Here is a 26,810-nt window from a genome sequence, read left to right as displayed (position 1 = left end):
TCATATAAAAATTTGTAATATTTCTTAATTAAATATTTATTTTTATTTCAAAGAAAGTTTTTATCAACAAATTTAACCAAGGTTATCTTTAACAAAAGCGACCATAAAACATTCAGCGAGATATGTGCATAAAATCATAGACAGATTGCGGGCAGTTGAAAAAGCCTTGCTCTCTTCCAGCCCCCTTTTCATATTTGGCCTTCAATTGGCACGTATATTATTTCCAATCACATAACACGTGGGCTTCCTGACATAATTTAAGTAACGAACGACACCTTCATTGTATCTGATTTACTCGCGTCCCATTTCTTAAAAAAAAAATCATACACGTCATGTTAATTAAAAAAAGTCTCCAAAACTTTTTCTTCTTCCTTTTTCATTTTTCTCTTTCTATGTTTTCTATTTGTTTTCATACTCAGTATTCATTTTCATCAAATGACTGACCTCGAGTAAGAATAAAAGTATATTATAATTTTACATATTTTTTAAGGCTGAAACAGTAAATTTATTGTAGCGACTTATGGTAATTTTGACTACTTAGATTAATAAAATAATATCCTGCTTTTTTAACTATCAATGATCTCTTCGAAATTTAATGGTTTTTACTTTCAGATATATCTAACCAGGAATAAATAAATAAATAAATATATATTATTTCTTGTATCCATGTAATATTTTATGCATCTATTTTTAATATTTGTTTCAACAGTGCTCAATACGTGAGTAGAGCTAGGTAGAATGCTTGAAATATATATGGCAATTAAACCACACCGAAATTTCCGCGTTTCATCCTTCGTCAGACTATTGCTGATGTTACTGCTCGTTTATATATATATATATATATATATATATATATATATATATATATATATATATATATATTGTCTGTGTGTGTATGTGTGTGTGTCTGGTCACGAATAGGCTCCTATATGGTTGACTATTTAAAAAAAAAATTGATTACATATAATGATAGAAGATGTATCGAGACACAGGAATGGGCATGTTTGATCTGGCAGAACCGTGGTTCATTACAATTGTGGGGTCTGCGTTCGCGCTTAGCCCACAAAGTATGGAAATAAAAAATCTAAAATTAAAAAAAAACGTTTACAAGTGTTTTTGATATAGATGTACATAAGAATACTTTGATAAGTATGTTTTAACTTAAATAGGGATGGTATAATAAAATTGTGGGGTTTGCGTTCGCGCCTGGCCTCCATAGAATGGAAATAGGCACAAACTTTAATAAAGACTTTTCATATCTATCTGTGTGAGTATACTTTGATAATTATGTTTCATTTCGAAGAAATATGGTATAATAAAATTATAGGGTGTGCCTTCGCGCCTGACCTCTACAGAATGGAAATATGTCACAAAGTTTAACAAGTTTTTTTTTTAATATAGATCTACAGAATATTGGGATAAGTGTTTCAATGTGAACAGGTATGGTATAATAAATTATGGGGTTTATCTATTTTATTTTTACTTTCATCATATTTTGCTTTGGTTTTGATACCCTAAATTCGAAGCTATCTCATTACAACCCTTCCTTTTCATAACCTATCATACTTTCATAAATCAGAGTCTATTTTCTGTACGCTGTTTTTGAACCTAGTCAACGACGGGTACTTTTGCTAGTATATATATATATATATATATATATATATATATATATATATATATATATATATATATATATATATATATACAGTGCCGGCAAAAAGAAAGAAAGTCCGCATTTGTAATTTTTTCAAAAACTGCAAATTAAAGCTAAATTAAATGTAACTGTTTAAACAACCTATGCCTCATTTATTCGCCTTTTATTCCTCTATAATTTTTATCTGTTCATATTTGACTTTTAATTGAAATTTTCTTGTGTTCATATCAATTTAAAAAAATAACTTCAAATTTAGGAGGCAAAAAGAAAGTTCACAGCAACAAATTCGCTTAAAACCAGCTTAAATTATCACCCCTAAATCAGTTTAAAATATCCACCAACAGGCAACAAAGCATCTCTAATCATGTGTTGTTGTTCCAGGTTATACAACATAATATTTAGTCCATATGCAATGACTTTCCCTTAGTGATCGTCAAGAGCTCATTAATGTCCACCTTTCTGGTTTATCCAATCGAGAAATCGGCCGCAGATTGAAATGTGACGAGAAAACGGTACGAAAGACTGTGAAAAAGCACCAAAACACTGGCAGTGTTCGTGATGCCCCTGGTCGTACTAGAGTTACTTCTAACAGGGAAGACAATGCCATCAAGATTCGAAGCCTAAGAAATAGATTTGAAACGGCTCCCCAAATCCAACAACAGTGCAATCTTCTTAAAAAGTGTTGTCTTTCTACTGTCAAGAACAGATTAAAGGAATTGAATTTGCGAAGATGTGTTGCGAGATGCAAGCCAATGATTTTTTGTAAAGAACAGAAAACGCCGTCTGACCTTCGTCAGATGAAATGAAAGTTGTGACTCTTCATATTGGTCAAAAGTGCTTTTTAGCGACGAAAACAAGTTCAATAGGCTAGGCAGTGATGGTAGGCACTAGGTCCGTCGGAGGAAAGACGAAGAATTCAATCCTAGGTGCTTAGTTTCAACGCTGCAAGGTGGTGAAGGTTCGGTTTTGATGTGGGGCATTATTAGTACCAATGGTCCAGGGCCTATAGTTCGCTTGCAAGGTCGAATTAATTCAACCACGTACATTAATATGTTGACTGAGCATGTTCTACCGTACTTGGGTCGGAATTTGGATGATACTCCCATCTTCATGCAGGATAATGCTCCCATTCACACAGCTGGCAATGTCAAGAGGTTCCTGGAAGAGTATAATATTCCGTGTTTGCATTGGCCTGCACAATTTCCAGACCTCAATCCTGTCGAAAACGTATGGCATTACATCAAGCAACAGCTATGCAATGATAAAATTTCAAATTTGAAAGGTCTTTGAACAAAAATTAAAGAAAAGTGGGATGCCATTTCCCCGGAATATTGCTGCAGTCTAATTCAAGGAATTCCCAAAAGATTGCAAAAGGGTTATGCTACTAAATATTTCATTGTGTTCCTGTTGTATTTGTGTTGCATTAATATCCTAAAGTTACATTTAAATAACAATTTCAACTGTGCGGACTTTCTTTTTGCCTCCTCATTTGAAGTTATTTTTTAAATGGACGTGAACACTAGAATATTTCAATTAAAAGTCAAATATGAACAGCTAAAATTATAGAAGAATAAAAGGTCAATCAAATGAGGTATAGTTTGTTTAAACAGTTACATTTAATTTAGCTTAAATTTGCAGTTTAAAAAAATACAGCGCGGACTTTCTTTTTGTCGACTATATATATACATACATACATACATACATATATATATATATATATATATATATATATGTGTGTGTGTGTGTGTATGTGTGTGTGTGTGTGTGGTGTAAAGTTTGCTTGTTAGCCAAACAGATTCTTTGTTATTTCTTCCCCTATTTGTCTAAGCCAGTTAAGATGTACATAATTTTCCGCGTTTCATTATCGCGAGGAATTGTCAGCCTAATGAATCAGATTCTATTTATTCCCGCTCCTATTTCCTGAACCAATATCACTCGTTTATAATGGCAATAATAATAATAATAATAATAATAATAATGATGATGATGATGATGATGATGATGATGATGAATAAATCAACTAGTGAAATATAAGCATGATATATATGATGAGGCTATATATTAGCGAAATATCGGACTTACAAAAAAGAAAAATCAGTAAATAAAAATGATTTTATCATTATATTCGACTCTTCAAAGTTTTCAAATTCCCATTTAAATTTTACTTTAAAATAAGTGTCTTCAAAAAGTGTGTGACCATTTTTACTTTAAATCCCGCTCGAAACTGGAGCATTATACACTTGAAACCACCGGAACGGCACGTAAATTCCCTTCTCTTCGCCATAACACCAAAATGAAGAAAAAGAAAAAGAAATTCACGAACCGGACTTTCGACCCTGATGAGGCTATATATTAGCGAAATATCGGACTTACAAAAAAGAAAAATCAGTAAATAAAAATGATTTTATCATTATATTCGACACTTCAAAGTTTTCAAATTCCCATTTATATATATATATATATATATATATATATATATATATATATATATATATATATATATATATATATATGAGGGTTAAAAGAATAAGAATAAGATCGATTCTTTAAAAGGATAATGCAAAACAAATTGTTTTGGGACTTATATAGAATATAAAAAAAATAAGAAAATGACAATAAAAAATATATGCTGATGCATACAGAGAAAGAAATTTAAAAACTTCTTATCTTTACTTCCCGCCCTTTTAATATTGATATCGAATTGCAACACTTTGTAAAAAGAAATGTTTCGGTCTGTCTAGACAATATCCGGTTCAAGTAATACAAACTTTCACGTACTCACCTCCCTTTTTTTTTTTAGCCTGATCTTAATTTGTAAAAATTAGTCTGAAATCACTCTTTTTAGCCAGCGATGAAAGATGACATGCTGTTTTTTTTTTCTGTCCTTTTTATTTCTCGATCCCAACTCGACTGGAGATCAACTATTCTTTGGACTACTGAACTATCCGAAAAAACACCAAAAAAACAAAACAATTTCCATTATTTCAGCTGCTTTTAACACTTTCCAACCGGACTATTAACATTACACTGGATTTACGTTTGGACTTCATTCTCTCTAAAGAATTATTTTCGCCTTTCGGATTCCCTTGAGGAAATCTTACATGCAAGCTGAAATATTATGCGCGGATTGTTTTATTTTGTTTTTTTTTTTACATTTATTTTGAAAATTCGATCTGACAACAATAAGGCCGCTCCTTAAACTGAACGCACAGAAAGATGAAACCGCGATCACAAATTTAAATAAAATACTTCACCTTAGATTTTGTAGAATCTAGGATCAAGCACAAAAATGAAATTACTTTCAGTTTTGCAATTCGCCCAGCGAACCAGTCAACCAAATTCTACCGTGCTAGAAAATGACCAACACCCGAGGGTATTCTAAACATGTACAGAGCTACAACTCGCCCATACATGGAGTATTGTTGCCACATTTGGGTTGGTGCATCGACCATAAGTCACTCAGTCTTATACAGAGTTCCAAAAATAAATAAATAAATAAATAAATAAATAAAAGAGACTCCAACCTAATAGTTCCCAGACTGTCGACCAAGTTCCAACCTTTGTCCAATCGATATAATGTTGCATCCCTGCTCTCTTTTTTTACAGATATTTTAATGGCATGTGTTTTCATGAACTCTTAAAACGTGTACCCTTCCCACTTACATACACGCGACCAGCAGCAAAATTCCACACTTTCACTACTGAGGTTCCTAGATATCGGAAAGTCTTCTACTCTAATAGTTTCTTCTCTCGGACTGATAGATTTTGGACCTCCTTCTCTGTATCCGTAATTATACTTACACGCATAAGTTTAAATGTAATGTAAACAAACATTTTTCTGCTCAACTCCCCATAATCCCCTATAAGACACGATTTCAAATAGTAATCCCGTACTTTCCCAATGGCAATGTGCCCTGTGTGTGATTTAAAAGAGTAAAGAATATCGAACTAAAATTTATTTATTCTTGTTTGTTTCAAATTATCACATCATACCTCGTCAATGTGTATCAGCGACGATGATGCGGTCAATTCGTAGTTGATTTAAACTTCAGATCTAAAATAAAAGACGTATAAATGAAAGATGTATTGACGAATGGACTAAGTTCGAATCTAGTTCGTTCCACAGAAATACTTTAATCACACTCACATTTGACCTTGTGTTTAACTGCGACATGATTGATCCAAAGGACGATTGGGCTTCCCAATGGAGGAAGCGAAAACTTAAAATTCACTATAAAAACGGGCAAACTTAACTCTTTATTAAATATGGTGCGCCCGGGCGACAGCAAAAATCCCTGCTAAGAGAAAATAACAAAATAGTAAATGATTGTGTTTTATTCATCTTGGTTTTATTCGACAACAACAATGTCACTTTAAAGGTTGAGGGAAAACATATTCGGTGAACCGGTGCAAATAAGGTGAATTCATATATTGGAGACTGAATGTTTACACTTAAAGGCCGAAGGTCTGGTAAGCAACTCGCAACCTTTGCAGGTGCGATTGTGTGGAATTCTAAAAGGACATCAGTCTAGATAGGGCGGAAGTGATACTGTCGTAGTTGATTAGTTTGAGGGAATACCCCCCCACATTACCCCGCCACGCACTTTATAATCATGTGCAGAGCCAAAAAAGTCAGTAAGAGAAAAAGACAGTGAGAATCATTCGGTCGAGAGTTCGATTTCGAAGTTAGAAGTTGAGAGTGATCGCGTCCCCCCTCTCCACGACGCCCGCATTACTAATGCCACACTACTAAGAGAGAGAGAGAGAGAGAGTGAGAGAGAGAGAGAGAGAGAGAGAGAGAGAGAGAGAGAGAAGGCCTAAAGACTAATTGTCAACTTTTGTGATCTCAATACTTGTGAACTGTAGGAGCATTTGTACACACACACACACACACACACACACACACACACACACACACACACACACACCTTTTGTTTGAAAATTAATCAGTAGATTAGAAGAAGCTGAGTTTGTTTTTTTTCTCTGTGCATTGAGTTGCCTTCCTACTTGAAGGCGAATTTGTGAATTGCTGTTCTTTTTCCTTAGCTGGCGACCGCATATCAACCCTGATGCGAGAGAAACTAACAAGCCCCGGCCGCGAATGGAAGATTAACCAGCGCAAACGAACGGGTCCTACTGCATTGAAAAGGTCACATCTGATCATTGTCGATCAGAATAGTGACTCGGATGAAGGTAAATAAAATAAACAGTTTTTTGTTAACCCTTTACCGCCGTAAAATGGAATACTGTTGTCACATTTCTGGAGATGTCGCCCGAGACATTTTTTCCTGTCTTTACGCAGTACAGACTCGATTTCGAAATCTAGTGGTAGTTTCGTCACTTCTCAGTTCCTTTTTCACAGAAAAGATTTTGCTAGATTCTCTCTGGAAGGTGCTCGACTGAGCTTTAATATCTGGTCGCCTCCTTGTAAGACATTCGCAGCAACCCCTCGTCTATTACAACCGAAACAAAACTTTCACCTCTTTCTCTGTGTACCTAGCGCTAAGTGGGATTTCTATAGACGGGGTCATTTGCATGGAATTCTCGTATGTGGAACGCATTACCATGGGATTGCATCCCTGTTGATTGAAGCATAAGTAAATTACAATAATGCTTGCAAATACTTCTTAAAAATTGTTCCATTAGTAATCAAATTTTGTTTATACCATTAATTATTGCTCGTTTTCTCATTAACTTTTATTCTTCAATGATTTTTGACCATGATCATTCATATCTGAAAAAACAACATTATGTATGGCATTGCTATTTCGTATTATTTGGACTATTTGGACTCCTATTTTTTACCTTGAGTTTTATTTTCACATTTCAGTCGATGCAATCTCCGACCTTTTCCAGGTGTATATTGTCGAACTCAGGAATCTTTCTGACGTACTCGGGAATCTGCACAGGATTTCGAACGGAACTCTTTATTTAACCCAGAAGGAGGTAGAATGCTCTCGTTCCGTCACCCATAACTAGGTAGAAGTCCTAAGTAATTCGCAATTGTATTTTGAGTGTCGCCCACATTACAAATTCTTACTAAAAGCGTATAACTTACAACTAAATTTACCAAGTACTTTATACACTACACCATGGTTCAACAGGATAAACCTAAAACAGATTGGATATTACACATACCGAAACGTGCAAACAACACTTAGGATGAGAACAGTAGTTCGAAAAATCCAAATAATACGAATAATACATCGTTATCTAAAGTATTCAAAAGCATCGCCTTTTGCTTGACATTTGTGGTTTCGTAATAAATACAATTATTGGATAAAACAGTTAATTACGCGTACAGGAATGCATTCATAATTGTTCTGTTTATTATATAAATGCTATTTTCTCATATTATTGCTAGCAGGATCCAAACGGACACAAGAAAATAGATAATGTTGGGTCATCAGAAGAGAATGCACATAGTTTCGGGACATTTCTCTTCTGAGCTATTTATTGTGTAGATTTTTATATAACATATTTATCGGCTGTCTTCACTTATGGATATTTCATTTCGGATTCCAGATAATGTCGATCATCAGGAGAGATACGCACCGTTTTGGGGCTTTCCTTTTGACAACTTTTCCGTGACTCCGTCTTTTCACTGATTTGAGGCCTCATTATTTGAACAAAAATACTTTTACTCTCTCGTAAAAGCAATTGCTATTTCCTGTTAAATATTCTTTAAATAAATAGGCCCTGTCGGTGGGGCATTAGAATACGCCGACTGCCCCCCCCCCTGCAGAGGGTAAAAGTCCCTCAATGGGGGTCCTGGATATGACCTTAAAGTATATCCAGTCGTGAGGCCCCAGTTTGTGGGCTTTGGGGAGTGTGGAGCCACCCTTTAATTACCATTGCTCCCAGGTCCACTCTGACCCGAAGTGGTCGTACCTGTTAGGGTCCCAACTATGGGTTAAATAGAAACAGACGTGAAAACAACAAATATATTCTATTAAAAAAAATATTCTTCAAAATCTTTGGATTTGGCATTAAATAACCCGAAAAGGGTTGATATGCCGTAAAACAAAAACAACCAACCAACCAATCAATTCTTTAAATAAATAAAACAAACATGTCTCTGTTTTATTTATTGAACATTATAACTATTTATAAAATTGTAAAAATAATAAATATTGTTTTAAAATATTCTGTTTTTTTTTTCTACTATAAAATAATTGTCCGCTAAATATTTTCTTTTGAATAAATAATGCGAAAGTTCCAACCGCCTAATTTAATTTATTAATTATTACAATTTCTATGGTTCCAAGTCATCTTTGGATAAAATAACGATAAACTATATATTCTTTAAATAAAAAAGTCATCGCGATAAAACAAAACAAAACAATAAAAACAATGGTGATAACGTACGAAAATTGCCTTAATTTATCATTATATAGATTCTTCGTTATCAATAATATACCCCTCCCACGCTGTTCGCATTCTCAGAAATGATCTTCGACTGGATATATGCATTCGAACACGCCGTTTTCCGAGAAAATGTGATGTATTTCCCCCATCATTTGATCTTATAGTAACAAAAACAAACTAGCCTTTGCTGACTCATCCGTACATAATACATTCATTGAGACTCGTATTTTGCCAAGTCTACACGTGCGTTTGCGCATGCGTCGCGGCCATTTTGTTCTTCTTATAAAACGCATGTAAATAAACGCCATGAAATAGAGACGATGCTTTTGGCACCTCCCACGAACTTGCCTTTTTTTTTCGTCATTCCTGATTATCGCCACTTTTCACATCCCCCACCCTTCTATGAATTTCTTCTTGTATTCTTTTTTCTTTGATTGCGATTGTTATTCAATATCATTTACTTCCTTTTTGTCTACGAGGTCACAACGTTCCCCTTTTCTTCTCTTCTTTCTCGTGTCTCTATCTCTTTCTTCCTCTTTCTCCATTATTCTACCCAAAGTAATGTCTCTTTCGACCACCGCCTTTCTTTATTCGCAGCCAATAAACTCTTTTTTATTTAGACAATCAATCAAGCAAACAAACAAACAAACAAACAAAACGACTTACGAAAGAGGAAAAGGAAGATGAAGAAGATAAAGAAGAAGAAAAGCAACAAAAAAGTGAAACTGATTGAAGTAGGCGTTGTTTTAATCAATCCCGTTCCTGACCAAAGGCTATTTATAATTATACTAGTTGCTATACTCGTTTGTTGGCACGTAAGAAGCCGGAACAATAATGTTAAAAATGATGAAACACTCATAGTCTATAGAAGCATAAATAGGACAACGTTGAATAAATAAATAAATAAATAAATAAATAAAAGCGAATGTGTGTAATTGTTCACAAACGATTCCGAAAAAGTTTTAAACGGTAATGAATATTGACATTAATTGTGACTATGAATGCCACTATTATGTCAGTGAAAATCACTTTGCTGCAAACAGATATGTCAGCTGTGTCCACTATATCAGTGTCGTATTTGAATCCGATCACAAACGTTTAACATAAAGACAAAAATTTGATGGTTCACATGAAAAAAAAACCCACTTCTCATTTGTATTGTATTCTCAAACTGGATCAAAAGCAATCGATTCCACATTCAAATAGTGAAATATATATCTCCACTTATATATAAAGGTATTTTGCCTGCATATGTGTCTGCATGTGTGTCTGTGTCTGTGTCTGTGTGTGTCTGTGTGTGTCTGTGTGTGTGTCTGTGTGTGTGTCTCTGTGGGTGTCTGGGTTAGTTCCCCATGGACTCCGGAACGGCTAGGCTGATTATTTTTTTTTTAATTTCACACAAATGTACTTTATATGACTGGGAGTTTTCTTAGATAGGTTTTGTATTGAAATGCTTTCGGTATAGATTCTATTAACGCCTAACATCACAAGTTTTCAATATGTTATGTAAAAAGGGATAGACCCTAATAATTAAATAGATAATTTTGAAAATGATATTTAGAAAAGGTTAAAATTGAACCCAACAAGAAAAGTTAAAAAAGAATGCATATTAAAATCCTAGAAATGTAGAATGATTGCCATTGCTCTTGGAAATAGCTAAATATTACTTATGTCAGAGTTAGATATGAACTATGCAGTTTAGAAATAATGATGAAATAAATAGATTATAAATGAAACAATTCATTTAGGAATTTCTTTGTTGGCCAAAAGCGTGTTTGGACATACATAGATGAAATCCACATGAATGAATTTCACGTTTCGAAGCACGCCTCTGACGTAGTAAAGAAGGGAATTTCCAATATATTGAGATGAGTTCGAGACAGTACCAGAGGGTCGGAGAGCGACTTAGTGAGAGACCCAGGCAGAGCCGACGAGGGTCAAGTCGAGTTAGCTGAAACCCTCTTGAAGCGAAGAGGGGAAGACACAACAATGTAATCGTTAAAGCTTGAATATCTGACCATCATCGTCACCAGCTGGTATGAATAAAAGGCTCATCATATATTTGTAAACTTGTCTTCGTCGTCATTATTACAACTGAAAGGTAAATGTGCTTTTGTCTATCATCCGTAAATGAACTTTAATAACTCCCTCCAAGTATAATGTGTTCCAACCACCATCATAAATAATGACCCCCCCCTCTGATGAGTTAAAAGACTGTATAAATCTCTCTCGCAGTCCGTATTAATAATATGCACAAATAGAATTATAGCCACCGTTGGTGCCGTTTACGCCGTTATACAAGCAACGTCTCATCGCTATGTAACAGTGTCACATAAATGTCTCGTCCTCCAATATATACGTTCTGGATATACTTTCTGATACGTTGTCTCAATATGTACCCCGTTACACAACAAATATAAATTCGATTAAAGCCTAACATCACAAGTTTATTTAAGTTTTATCACCGCACAAACAGAAAGGCCAGCGTATAAAATCAACAGTAGGTTATTTGATAAGAGAGGAAGAGGGGCGCGTTCAAAATGATTGTTTCTGTTTTTATTGCAACTGAACCATGATACTTGACTTTTGCATTTTAAACTACAATTCAAGCCATCATATAAAATAATTTTGTAAAATCAACGGTAGATTCTTTACAGTGCAATGTAGACTACAATGTATTGTTGACTAAGTTATTACGAGGTGACATGTGAAACTTCCTCTCGGTACACCGCAGTATGTCTCCGATTAGAGCAGGCAATCAGTCGATTAGATAGAAAAATAGACGATTTAACAGATTTCGATCACAATAAAAGTATTGGCAGTGTGGAACATTCGTTAATCCTCATTCAATCCCAGGCAACGCCGGATCTCTCTGCTAGTACACACACACACATATATATTTGTTCGGTAAAATATGTATTTTTTCAAATATATTTCAGCCTTTGTGTATACCAACCCTTTTAGTTTAGAAGCTCAATATTAGTTAAATACAACAGCAGATTATATATAAAATAATAACAGTATACATTCTAAGTTCCAAATGTTTATTTGTCTTACCAAACAATTCTTTCAGCATGTCAAAACTTCGGTACATTTTTCACAGATCTGTTTTTTTACGCAGAAACAATAATTTATTGTTACGCCAATATCGAATCTTTTCGTGCGTAAACTCCTCAGAAAAATATAGATTTTTTGCTTAGAAAGAAACATGCATGCCAATATAATGTCGGAAAAAGGAATTCTATAGAAGACCTAGCATCGTATATTTCTTTTGAAACAAAAATTCTATTTTTCTGAGTAGTTTACGCACAAAAATATTCGATATTAACATAATAATAATTGATTGTTTCTGCGTAACGAAACAGATCTGTAAAAATGTACATAAGTTTTGACATGCTGAAAGAATTGTTTAGCAAGAAAAATAAATATTTGGACCTTGGAATATTATATATAGATTTGTTCTTGCTATTTTTAGCGACACTAACTGCTTCAAAACGTTGTTATTTAATTATTTCGCCACCTTAGCGTTTTTAAAGAGCTATAGGCTTTTTTGTTATATATATATATATATATATATATATATATATATATATGACGTGACCGTCTAGAGGAGCGATACTGCTCCCCATATGGGAGGTTAAAATTCCCTAAAACCCTGAGTAAGGCCGGATAAATATGCTAAGATTGGCCGTTAAACGTTGATTAAATTCCGGACAGCGGCAGGTGACCTATAAAAAGGGACGAATTTATTGCCGATAGTAAAACATAAACCTGGTTAAAAAATAACCATATTTCGATTTTTAACAAAAAACATTTCATGATTTTCATTATAGAAAATGTATCTGTGGAATTCTCTTCCAATTGACTGCTTTCCAGCTAACTACAATATGATTGTCTTCAAGTCCAACGTAAACAAGTTCTTGGTGAACCGACCCCCTAAGTAATCCAATCCACAAAATTCCCATTACTTATGTTTACTACGATATAATCACACTGACTAATGCATACCCATTAACCCTTATCCTCGAGTGGCCTCCGGGCCTTGATAAGTGGTGATTCCTATTTAAAAAAGATTTTAAGTTTAAGCTTTAATGATTTTAAGAAGAAATTGGAATTAAAAGAATCTTTCTTAATTTGTAATTTGGATACAATTTAAAGCAAATCTGAAATATTCGAATGCTAAATGATAGATTGTTTCAATATTACGTTCCTTAAAACTCCTTAAAAGAAATTTAAATTTGCGGGGAATATTTATTAATTGACCCGTTGTTAACTTTTAGAAATTTCTATAGTTTCACAAATGGCGTCAATCCCATCTTGAATCCAATCAATGATTATGGATATACACGAAAATCAAATTAAAATCACGTCATTTAATATTTAAAATGAATATTTAAAATCATCACATTGTAAGTAAACAAATGTCTATTAGTTTAGAGTTAATGAGAATAAACTCAGTATTGGATGTGTTGCAGATGAGTAAGGAGGACGCTGGGTACATGTAATTAATTAACTACTGATAATAAAATTCCACTTGATATAAAAGGCTGAAATTCATGCATCCAACCTACCAATGTAACCCCCTCTACCGGATGTGAACACACACACACACACACACACACACACACACACACACACACACACACACACACACACACACACACACACACACACATGTATATATAAAGTAAAGTCGTTTTCCCGTCTGTATTCAGATATAATAAATAGGAAGATAACAAAAACATTCATATACTAATCCGTTTCGCTACCCAATTAGCCTAACCCTAACCCTAACCCTAACTCATGCGCGTTTCCAGAAATTATGTATGCATTTATTCTTCTTTTAGTATCTCCTATATTTATTCGGATTATATACCCTTCTCCCAAAAGTCATAAAGAGAAAATTACTTCGATTTTTACTAACTTATTGATATCTACATGAAATGTTCCCCCAAACACCAGAACCTTTGTTAATAGAAGTGAATTTCGTTTAAATCACCTAAATATATCGGATTAGATTATAAGAATATTTGACAAGTAAAACTGTTTAACGCTTATATATTTCGTAGACAGTCTAACGGATTATTTGCTTTCACATGTAAGCACATTTTTGACGCTCGAAAAATATCGCATTTTTTCACTAATGTTTTTAATTGGTTAGATGTCTACTGATGACTAATATTAAGCGAATATAAAAACTCTGTATCCCTAAAAATATATTTTCACACTCACACAAAAGTCCTTTGTTCGTGTTTGGAAAATCCGATTCTCAAAACAATGCCTCAGTCTACAAGGTGGCCTTCTTAGAAAGAAATAATTTATTCGGCATTATTCTGTATTTGATCATTTATTAAACCAACACTTTCAATATCAATAATTTTCAAACAATCAAGAAATTATTTATTTAAACAAGATGAAAATTGCCTTAGTTTAAAATCATTTTTTTGAGCTTAATAAAACTAATTTCATTAGCAAATTCTCTACGTTATTAAAACTATATTTTCAATACAAACTATCTTAAATGTATTTTCGAACCATTCAGTGAACATTGTTTATAAACCGAAAACATTGATTAAAAACTAAACTTATTTTTTTTTGTCAGTATTATTTGTGGAAAATCCGGCTTTGCAAAGGAATGATAAAAAAAATCCTTATTCTATAAGGATTTATACTTATACGAAATTTAAAAAAACATACTTCGGGATTATTCTATATTTGATACGCTTTTAGTTTTCGTTTTTTTTTTTGGGGGGGGGGGCGTTGTTTCTTATACAATAGCATAACGTATTGAAAATAATTTTTTTTCGCACAAGAAATTATTGGAGGAATGCTTTAAAAATAAATTAAAACTTAAATAAATACAGATAAAAGGGAAACCTTTTCTTAAGTAGTAAAAGCTTTCATCTAAAGAAATAGGAGGTAGTCATAGAAATACTGTAGACACATGTAACCTAACACTAATACTATGCATAGTATAATCGCGTTGACACACCGGTTCTCGTCAGATCACCGAAGTTAAGCAACGTTGAGCCTGGCTAATACCAGATGGCTGACCATTTGGGAATTCTAGGCGCTACATGTGCTCTCCGCTTATCTCGGCATTTGTTTCCAGTCGTCCTGTACATATACTTCACTTGCCACTGATATTCGACAATGTCGTCTCAGGAGAAGTGTGGTTGGAGATTGCGCACCTCCTGCCACAAAAATTTCACGCGCAGACTCCCCTACGTGGCTATCCATAGTCTGTCAAAGACTGAAGGAGCGTGAACACTAATACTAAACTAAAACTTACCAGCAACCGAAATTGACGATTTTCTTTCTGAAACCAGATAGATCCACCGAGTAAGCTACTGAATAAAAGCCGGAGTGCCTACAACCTGAACTAGAACCGCCAACAAGACTAAAGCATAGGAGTCAATCGCCTACTTTTCGTGGATAATCTGAAATTGTATATTAATTTGGTTTAAGTCGTTTCTTGAAAGTTATAGATACATTCTCCAAATGTATTCAAATGAAGTTTGATCTGGACAAATGTACAAAGTGCTCCCTCAGAGACCGCAACGGAAAACATAATTAGATGAAGAGACTGACATGAAAGAGCTAGAAGTGCTGGAACAATACATTGGCATAATAGAAAACCATTTAATTCGACACGCCAAAATGATTGACAAAACGACAGAGAATAAGTACGCTACGTAAGAAAACATAAACAAAAACAAATAACCGCCATTAACCAACTTGCCATGGTAGAAGTAACATACAGTTTTGACATTATTGACTTGTCACAAAAGGAACTTTACAGGCTAGACACCAAAACAAGAAAAAACATTGACAGTATATAAAGTAATGCAGAGAAGCATGTGTCTACCAAGGATGTATCTACCAAGAGGAGCAAGGGATATGTGACCATCAACATCTAACCACTATTATGAGTACCGGCCAATACTTGATTAAATCCCAGAACTCAAAACTTAATAGTACCACCAGAACATCCAGAAACTAGTGTTAGTAGAGCTAACTCTATCACAAAACTGAAACATTTTGAACCAGACTGTTTTACAAATGAGACAGAAATAGCAGACAAGCATTTCACGGAAATAGCCCAAAAGAGCTTCCAAAAATACACCAAGCCATCCTATTACAGAAAACTACAAGTATGGGCTAACCAACAAAATATTTTTGAATGAATTATTCAAACAATATATAGATAAGGAAAGCTAAAAATCAGATTTCTCACCTACGATTTCCACTATTATTAAAGGACATTGATGATAGTTGGCAATGAACAAGGATTGATAATTATTGTAAGAAAATGAGCAGTCTCAGTGTTGTATAACCGAGGTTTGTGTGCGTGTACGTGTCACTATTCTCTATCTAGTGGTTCTTCACTATCTGAATCCAAGTTATCTTTGTGCCCTATTTGTGATCGTCTAAGTGTTATGCAGGTGTGTGTGTGTGTGTGTGTGTGTGTGTGTGTGTGTGTGTGTCATACATGTATTCGACATACCTTATCAACTGCGTCGTTGATCTTGTGGACTACCTTGAATTCATCTGTTTTTAAAGGGAAGCTGGAAACTTGTGGACGAATGCATTTCACTCCAAAACGATGGCTTGTTTTATATAGAGTTTTTAAATTCAATTTGTAGGTGTCGAACGCAGAAGAATGGAAAGTGAGTATCTTTGCTTTTGGTTAATTTTAATCTCCAATTTGGAGACACGTGATTTCCCTCCCAATAGGGGGAGACGACCGTTAACCCGTCAGCTCTTCTTTACGTCCAAATTCCAAATTCAACTCTACGTCCAGCTAACCTGATCAGGTGACAACCACGTCCTTCTGGTCAGCTATTTTTAGAACTTCCGGTGCAACTTGTCCATTTTATACCTCAATAATGTTTTGACAACTTTTATCAAAACATAGCCTCACCTCTCATCTCTTGTTTATTTCGCCAGTTAGATAGATAAATGGATCGAGATAGATAGATCGACAGACAGATAAATAACCGATTTCTCGTGTTCCACAACTATATCAGCAACAACAACTAATGCATGTTCTATCACTCAGAAATAGAGAGTGTGAGCCACCTTACATTCATTTATAAATCTCTACTCGGAGATAACTACTGTACAAAGCAACACAATAGAGTATGTAAACATCTCCACTGGATCATCTGTAAAAAGTTGAATATTCATTGTATCAGTAAGTCCTGGGAACTTATGCCAGAGAGAACAGCTAGAAATAAATCATACAACATCCACTATGATTATGCATTTCCTACAGATACAGATATATACATAGAAAATATAAACCTGACATAGTAATATGAGGCAAAACGAAGAAAATATCAACCCTAGTTCAAGTCTAATGATACTCGTTTAAATATAGCTGATAGGAAGATGACAAAATACTAAAGTCTTATGTACGACATCAAAAGAAACTGGAATCTTAGAGAAATCTCCATCATTATAGTCATAGTACCCATGAAAGTGAATTTCAAGATATACTAGTAAATATACCCGCTGAATCAAGTGCAAGGGAGGTACAAACAATTGTGCTTAAAAAGAAACGGTTGGATTAAAAAAAAACACATCTCTGGGTTGGAGTTCTTGAAATAACAGGCGAATATCTGGCACCCGTTAGGATGCTTCATCCTCAGTAAAAACAAAAGCAAGAAAATTGAAAAAGAAAAAATCTTATTTAGTGAACAGAATCAAATTCGTAAGCTTCGTATAATATTTACAGATGACATCATCAATATGGCGCTGGTTTATATTGACGATATGATTTAGAAAATGGATGGGAAAAACTGATCTTTCCTTTACCTGATAGGTCTAATACACATTAGATGATTACTGCATGGACGCGTGAAATTGGTTATCAACAGCAACAGCATGCATCAATTGATTGGGATAATATCGCACAATTAAATAATGAATAGATGAATGTATTTTACATTATGCTTTATACGTAATGTAGAAAACAAACAAGGTTGCCTTATTTTTTTTAATGTACCCGGAGATACTCTTATTCATAGTGATAAAACAGCACATTTTAATTGCCATTAACCTAAATAAAGGATGCAGATCCGGTTTACCAAATAGAAAGAGGATCAAATTTCTCTAAAAATGTTCATAAAGTCTTCCCATGATCGTTCGGGATGAATGTACAATGTCACATACAATAGAACTTGATTCTCTAGATTTCATCTTGCGTGATCTCAAAAGACGTGATGTTAACATGCAGAGTTAAAAATACATTTTAAATTAATCGTTTGCAATAGGTTTTGCATTACGCAATCAATAATACAAAAGTTTGATGTCTAAACAAGTAAAATAAACCAATGATATATATATATATATATATATATATATATATATATATATATATATATATATATATATATATATATATATATAGAGAGAGAGAGAGAGAGAGAGAGAGAGAGAGAGAGAAATAAAAAAAAACAAGCCGAGTTATGTGTTCATCAACGTTTCGCCTTTATTTCGAGACTTCCTCTAGATCAGAGGTTCTCAACCGGGATCCACATGGACCCTAGGGGTCCATGGAATATTTCTGAGGGTCCACAAGCAAAACATAACAAAATGGGGGCCCACAACGATGTTTTGGTGGTTCATGAAGAAAACCAACTCAGAATAGTTTTTATTATTAAAAATTTAATTTCTACTGTAATTTTGTAAAGTTTTTTTTTCAATCATTCAAGTTATTTTAACTATAATATTTCTATTTACCAGGTTTACCTCAAACATTTACCTTGCCCTCTGTTTTTAAACATGTGTTTTATTTGTCGAAAATTTTATAAAAATGAATAGCAATATATATAGTTAAATATTATGAACTGCAGTAATTGTATTACCAGCTGCATATATATATAATATATACATGTATGTATGTATGTATGTATGTACGTACGTATGTACGTATGTATGTATGCATATATATATATATATATATATATATATATATATATATATATGTGTGTGTGTGTGTATGTGTGTGTGTGTGTGAGTGTGTTTTCAGACATCCTATGGCTACTCCAAGTAAAAAGTACCGACAGTACTCCGTTGAATATTTGTCTTACGGATTTATTCCAGCACCACATAATGAATCCAAACCAATGTGCCTCATATGCATGGATGTACTTTCAAATGATAGCATTAAACCTTCTAAGCTAAAAATCCATCTAGAAAAGAATCACACAGGAGAGAAAGGTAAACCAGTAAGAATACTTTTAAAAAACTTCGTGATGATTTCTAAGCTCGAAAAACACTGTTTGAAGTTTTTAATAACAAAGTGAGTAAAATGAGTGATGGTTTACTGGCATGAAATATGAAATTAGCAAAATAATAGCAAAGGCAGGAAAAACCCATAATGTTGGTGAAACAGTAATTCTACCAGCAGTGTCTGTTATTATTTCGTGAGTTATAAAACAAAATGCCAGTGAAATTACTAATTCCATTCCTTTAAGCAACTCTTCTGTATCACGACGCATTGAGGAAATGGCAGAAGATGTAGAAAAACAATTGATAGCCCATTTGCAAGTGAAAGACTTTGCCCTTCAACTTGATGAATCCACTTTAATAGATAATGAGGCCATTTTATTAGTATATGTTAGATTTAACAGTGATGAAGGGCCCTAAGAGGAAATGTTTTTTGCTAGAATTCTTGTGACAAGACACAAAAGGTGAAACGATTTTTGCTGAAGTTGTTACTTATTTCCATGAAAACAACATTTCACTCAAAAATATAATCACTTGTGCTACTAATGCTGCACCTTCTATGGCTGGCAGATACAAAGGTTTTATTGCACATTTAAAAAAAGCTGTCCCGCAAGTATTTTGTATTCACTGCGTGATACACCGTCAACACTTGCAAATAAAATGAGTGCACGTCTGCATGATGCTCTTACTGTCGTAATACAAGTAGTTAACCATATTAAATCAAATTCTCTTAAAGACCGCCTTTTTCATGAATTATGTAAGCAAAATGGAGAAGAGTTCGAGCGGCTTGTATTACATAAAGAGGTGAGATGGCTATCAAAGGGGAATTGTCTTCAGCGTTTCATTGCATTGTTTCCTTTCTTGCTAACACACAACTTGGAAAATAGCTGCTAGCAAATAAATGTGATGTGTTTTTCTTATCAGATATATTTGAAAAACTGAATTCACTTAATAAACAGCCCCAAGGAAAAGATTCTGATCTAATATCTAGTAAAAGTACTATTGCTGCTTTTCTGAGGAAACTTCAGTTGTATATGAATAATATCAGGCGTCGTGCATTTGAACAGTTTCCTTGTTTGGCCTCTGTTAGCAGCGATTTGCAAGATGAAGATCTTGCATTATATGCTGAATATATGGAAAATATGCATGCAGATATGCAAACTCGGTTTAGTGACCTACTCATGATGGTTATACCGACTTGGGTTTCAATTCCTTTCGAAGTTAATGTTGCTGATATAGACATATCTTTGCAAGAGTCTCTCATTGAATTACAAAGTGATGAAATTATGCGTGCAAAATTCAAAGATGGAAAGTACAATGTATGGAAGACAAATGATGTTGCTACAAAGTACCCTTTGCTCTGGGATAAAACACAGCTCTACGTTATTGCTTTTCCAACATCTTGTTGAATCGGGATTTAGTTGTTTCTCAACTGTTATCAAAAGCTCGTAATAGACTTGACATTGTGAAAAGAGGAGACTTTGACTATCATTAACATCGATGGAACCAGATATAAATAAACTCGCCGAGCAACATCAACCACAGGGATCTCACTGAATAAAAATGCTTATCTCTTTTTTTTTTAATTACACATTCCACTTTAGCTGTTTATCAAAAATTTTAACCAGTGTACATAAATGCTGCAGTGAATTCAATTACCTGAACAGCTCTGATCTCCATCGGCTTGACCATGGAAGAAACATTGTAATATTGTAATACAAGAATTATTATCACTCTAATTTAGGTTATTATTATTATTATTATTATTATTATTATTATTATTATTATTATTATTATTATTATTATTATAGTTGCTGTAGAATACTTTATTTGCACTAAATGAGTTTTCATTTAAAAATAAAGGTTAATTATATAATATTTCTTTGATTATTAAAACCTCAAAATTTATATTAGTGAAAAATAGAAGATTGTCTTATGACCAATAGTTATGAAGGGGTCCACCAAGATAAAAAGAAGGGAAAAGAGGTCCATGAGTAAAAAAAAGGTTGAGAACCACTGCTCTAGATAAATGCGATTAAGAAATCTCATTCATCCAGAGGAAGTATCGAAATAAAGACAAAACGTTGATGAACACATAACTCGGTTTGTTCCTTTTTATTTCTCTATTTTGTTAGAATACTATTTCCATAATTCTCATCATATATATATATATATATATATATATATATATATATATATATATATATATATATATATTACTGTATTTAGGCAGCATTCCTTCATTCAGGCAAACATTATTAAAAACAACAGAGATACTTTGCTTAATGATTCTTTTTTTCATTTTTTCGATCTTTCGTAAGATTTGTAAATACCTTCCATCTTGAAGTTAAAAAATCTTACGAAAGATCGAAAAAATGAAAAAAAGAATCATTAAGCAAGGTATCTCTGTTGTTTTTAATAATGTTTGCCTGAATATATATATATATATATATATATATATATATATATATATATTGATATAAGAAAAAAAACATTAAAAAAGGAATAAAATAGAATGGAAAACTAAAGCATAAAAAACAAACAAAAACAAACAAACAAAAAAAAAACAGGCCAAGACTTATACACTAACGGTTAGTAAAACCATTCATAATTTACTTGAGTGACTTTTGAGCAGAAATCTTCATTGATTACGCTTGATGAATAACGCACACGGTACGCATATACCACAGTTCGTGTGTTCAGATGAAAACTTCCTCTCGCTAAATAATACGATCAGAAAAACATATAAAAAACAAAAGATTATATAGAAAAACTACACAGAAGAAGTAAAACTAAAATTAATAAATAAACAAAAGATTATATAGAAAAACTATACAGAAGAAGTAAAACTAAAATTAATAAATAAACAAAAGATTATATAGAAAAACTACACAGAAGAAGTAAAACTAAAATTAATAAATAAACAAAAGATTATATAGAAAAACTATACAGAAGAAGTAAAACTAAAATTAATAAATAAACAAAAGATTATATAGAAAAACTATACAGAAGAAGTAAAACTAAAATTAATAAATAAATGCTGAATGTAGTTTAGCCTTTTATAGCCCGGAGGATTAACTTTTTATGAGCATTGCGGCGACCTCTTCGAGAGATATTTACTCTCTGTACATTTCGAACATTATATATATAATGAAGATATATGTGATTGAGGTAGGCCAAAGTATATATATGCAAATAAAAACTGTTTTTAGTGAATTTATGAAAATTTGCTTCCCAAATTTGCCGAGTTTCCATAATCTAATATATAACAGAATATATGTCTGTTTGTCTGTTTCTATATTTTCAAATTCTATCTCCTCCAGAACTAAAAGTCGCAAAGCAGCGCTAGGGGTCTCAAATGATTGCACCTTTTACGGCTCGTTTTTTTCTATGTTTTTTTTTAGCCGGTTAAAATTGTTTTTAAGGAGTTATAAGGGGTCAAAATTGAAAAAATTGTTATATATTTTGTATATTCATCTTAGTTTATTTTTGATTTTTTCATTTTTAATCAGTTAATATGCGTGTCACGTTGGTACAGTGGTAACGTCACCAGCTTTGAAAGCTTCCGTTTCGGTTCTAGCTGATGACACCCAAATTCTTTTTTTTATTTTTGAAATCACGACTCTATAAGAATATATACGAAATCTGGACAAATAAATATACAGTAGAATCCCGGGATACGGCATGAAAAATTAATAACAGAATACAGTACAGTATATAATACACACATATATAATCAAATAACATTATAAATAACACCGTAAGGCGGAGCAAATACCGAGCCGGAAAAACATCGTAATCCACATCGTAACCTGAAAAAAAAAAGTATCAATGGCCATCGTATCTCGGGGGTTTACAGTATTTTATTTAAGCGTATTTTACGATCGGACAATGCCGGGCGCCCCTCTCAGCTAGTCTAATATATAAAAGGTTATATGTCTGTCTGTTTGTCTGTCTGTCTCCATATTTTAAAACTCTATCTCTTCCGAAACTAAAAGTCGCAGAGCGGCGCTAGAGGCCTCAAATGATTGAATGTTTACGGACCGTTTTTTATGGGTCTTTAGCCGATTAAAATAGTTTTTAAGGGGTTAAAAATTGGTCAAAATTGAAAAAATCGCCATACATTTTGTACATCTATCTTAGTTCATTTTTGATCAGTTCATATATGCGTCACTTTGGTATGGTGATAATCAGCTTCGAATTCTACAATTTTGCTTTCGGTTTCGATTCTAGCTAAAGGCACCCAAATACTTAAAAAAACCCTTTTGAAATCACGACCCTATAATAATATATACGAAATCTGGAAAAATTAAAATATCATATTTAAGCGTATTTTACGACCGGGCAAAGCACGCGCCACCCCTGCTATTATTAACATATTTTATTATTATTTTTTTTTTTTACATGGAGGTCACCACTTATCAAGGCCCAGAAACCACTTGGGGATAAGGATTATTGCGTGTACAGTAATCAATGAGATAGTATCGTAGTAATCATTAGTATTGGAGTTTTGATAAAGTGTCTTACTTAAGGGAGCGGTTCACCAGGAATTTGTTTATGTTTGACTTGAAGACATCCAAGTTGTAGTCATGTGGGAAACAGGCAAATGGAAGAGAGTTCCACATGTGTGCACTTCTAAGAAAGAAGCTTTGTTCATGGAATCTACGTTTTGATTTAGGCACAGATAAAGAGTGAGGAAAATTATTGATAATGTTTTCAGCTAGATGGGTGTTTTTCGTGAAAGATTGGCAAGAGGGACCAGAGATTGGAGCTCAGACAAGCACTTGCCATGGAAATAACAATAAAACAAACAGGCTCACAACGTCTCCTCTGTGGGAGAGAGGTTGCAGGGAAGAAAAGAGTATCCCGACTAAGCTACGAAGTCTATTTTGTACTCTGTCAAGGCAGGATAGGCTGTTTTTAGCAGCTCCTGCCCAGATGTGGCGGCAGTACTTCACCCCACCATTTTTTCCAGCGACCTTGGAAACAGACTTGATGTACGTGTTCCACTTCAGATCAGGAGTGAAGGTCAAACCCAGAAGCTTGTCAAAACATGGAGCCTCATCAAGACGAGAGCAATCCATTTCAATTGATGCCAGATGGGGATCAGAGCGTTGATAATGTAAATATATGAGCTTGGTTTTAGATTCATTAAAAGTAACCAGTCACCTCTTCCCCCACTGTACCACGCGCTCAAGATCAGGGGAGAGAAAATCAGAGAGAACTTTGTCATTTTCGGCCTTTGATGTGTTGCCATAGATGGTCGTGTCATCATCATAGATGTCAACGAATGATTTAAGTATGTGTTTTGGGAGATCATTGGTGTAGATCTGGAAGAGAGTTGTGCCCAGAATGGACCCCTGAGGGACTCCAGCATTAATACCGTGGGCCTCTGATTTCTACCCATCAACCACTACTCTTATGAGCCTATCAGAGAGAAATGATTTAATAATTGAGAAAACATTTCCAGTGATATCGTAGCTGGAAATCTTGTGAAGTAGGCCTTTATGCGATACCTTATCGAAGGCCTTTGATATGTCAAGAACAATTGCCCTAGAAAGGAAGCGTTTGTCGAGAGATTCACTAATCCTATGAGATATAACCGTTAGCACATCTGCTGTAGATCTAGCAGAACAGAAACCATATTGCGTGTCACTAAGAAGGTTGTTTCTGCTGAGGTGGTTGACTATTTCTCTATTTAATATGGATTCCAGCAGCTTACTCATGACACATAGGAGACTTATTGGTCTGTACTGAGAGAGAGAGATAACTTATCAACTGAATTTTTAAATACAGGGCATACTGATGAGGTTTTCTAGGGTGTTGGAAAGCACTTATCCTTAAGGCAACGCTTAAGCAGTTTTGTAAGTATGGGAGCAAGTTCCGGTTGAAGCTTTTTCAACACTATAATTGGAATGCCGTCAGGGCCAGTTGCTTTACTGGAATCAAAGTTCATGATTAGCTTGGCGACCTGATGCACAGATATTTGTGTGTTGCATAACGCGTTGTCTGTTATAGGGAAGTTGATGGCCTTCGTCGTATAGGGTAGAATTAGCTGCGAAGTATTTGGCAAATAGTTTGGCCTTGTCTGATGCTGACGAGATGACCTAAGGTCCATTATATCTCTAGTTTTACACTATCGAGCTTTGTTGTAATAAAATTTATATTTAAAATTTTCATATATATGTGTATCGTAAATTTTGAAAATGTTTATGGTAGTTAAACTACGCAGAATTTATGTCAAGCAACAAACAGTTCGAGAGGCGATAGGGTCATAAATAGTAACGTAGTAAGAGCTGTGGTTCATGGTTAGCTAATTGCAAATTACGGCTAACTTCATTAATTAAATGGAAATTTTTGTCAGACATAATTCGAAGGATTGAAGAATATTTTAGCATGTATTCTATGTGATTAATGTTTATAAAGAAAAGCCTTGGAAAAACAAACGCTGATTAACTTACGTATAATAATCGAATTAGTAAATTAAGCTTTACAGATCTGAAACAAAACACCGAAGTTTGTATTGTGATGCATCTCATCATCATTATAATCCACGTATTAAAAAAAAGAAGGTTAATATAACTATAAGAAAGATGAGCGATTGTAGCTGAGTTTGAATGCGAGAGTGATACATTTCAGATGGGATTAGGATAGTTTTGTGCGCTAATACCCCGTTTACACATTTTTGTTTGCTCTTAACTGCGACATATGTTTTAGGACATCTTACATTGTACGACACCTAAAGCTCCCATACATCTGATATTTCACTACGTTTATCATTTATCATGTCTGTGATTTTTATTTTACTCTAACTTTTCATTTTTAGGTTTTATTTATATGTTTCTAACACGCCAATCTCGTTTTCAAACGAATTTCTTAATTAAGGATTATTAATAGTTATCTTAATTCTCGCATAAATTATAATAAAGACAAAATTAATGATAATATAAAACGCATAACTCTTTTGTATCTGTTAACCGCTGGATGTTGTGTAACTGATGAAAGACGCACCTCATCAGAGAGCATTCGATTTTCTTGTGTTTTACTTTATTTTTTTTTACCCTTTTTTATTTATTTCTTTTATTTTCTACTTTTCATTTTTTTTTGTTTTGCATCACTTTTTTTAGCTTCTTTCAATTCTCTCTGCAAATATTTATTTCTTCGGACGGTCTCTATTTACTTGCCCTTCCCCACAGAGTTAAATATGATACTAGGTCGGTTTAAGGTCAGGAAAAATCTAATCCCTTCTAAGATGAATTCTGAAGAAAAAAAAAAAAATTAAAAACCATATCAACCAAGAAGAATTTTTCTTCCTTTGAGCAAGGAAAGAACAGGTACTACGCTTTGACAAATATATTTGCCTTTCTATTTACAAATTGGGTATTACTCCCCAAAAGTGTGAGGAGTGGGCATTACGTGTTCTTTCTTAGTGGTTTTTCCTACTCTTTACTAGATACATTTTGACTCATTCATATATCATTCTGATAATTATAGGAGCATTTCAAAAACTACCTGGCGAATATACCCGATGAATCAAGTGCAAGAAAGATAA

General features: G+C 33.7%; 1 protein-coding gene across 1 annotated transcript in view; it reads left to right on the top strand.

Moving 5' to 3' along the window:
* Positions 1-20,667, top strand: part of LOC145291072 (zinc finger BED domain-containing protein 5-like) — a 64,158-nt gene extending 43,491 nt beyond the window's left edge. The window contains exons 2-3 of the mRNA XM_080136585.1: positions 6,701-6,847; positions 20,183-20,667. Coding sequence (XP_079992711.1) covers positions 6,701-6,847; positions 20,183-20,667 — 632 coding nt within the window. The remainder of the gene's footprint in view (positions 1-6,700; positions 6,848-20,182) is intronic.
* Positions 20,668-26,810: the final 6,143 nt, after the last annotated feature.

Source organism: Euprymna scolopes, chromosome 12 (genome assembly GCF_053919585.1).
Source record: "Euprymna scolopes isolate OS-2025 chromosome 12, ASM5391958v1, whole genome shotgun sequence".
NCBI classification, from domain to species: domain Eukaryota; kingdom Metazoa; phylum Mollusca; class Cephalopoda; order Sepiida; family Sepiolidae; genus Euprymna; species Euprymna scolopes.
The sequence above is the reverse complement of the archived record's forward strand: the minus strand, read 5'-3'. Positions and strand labels throughout refer to the sequence as shown.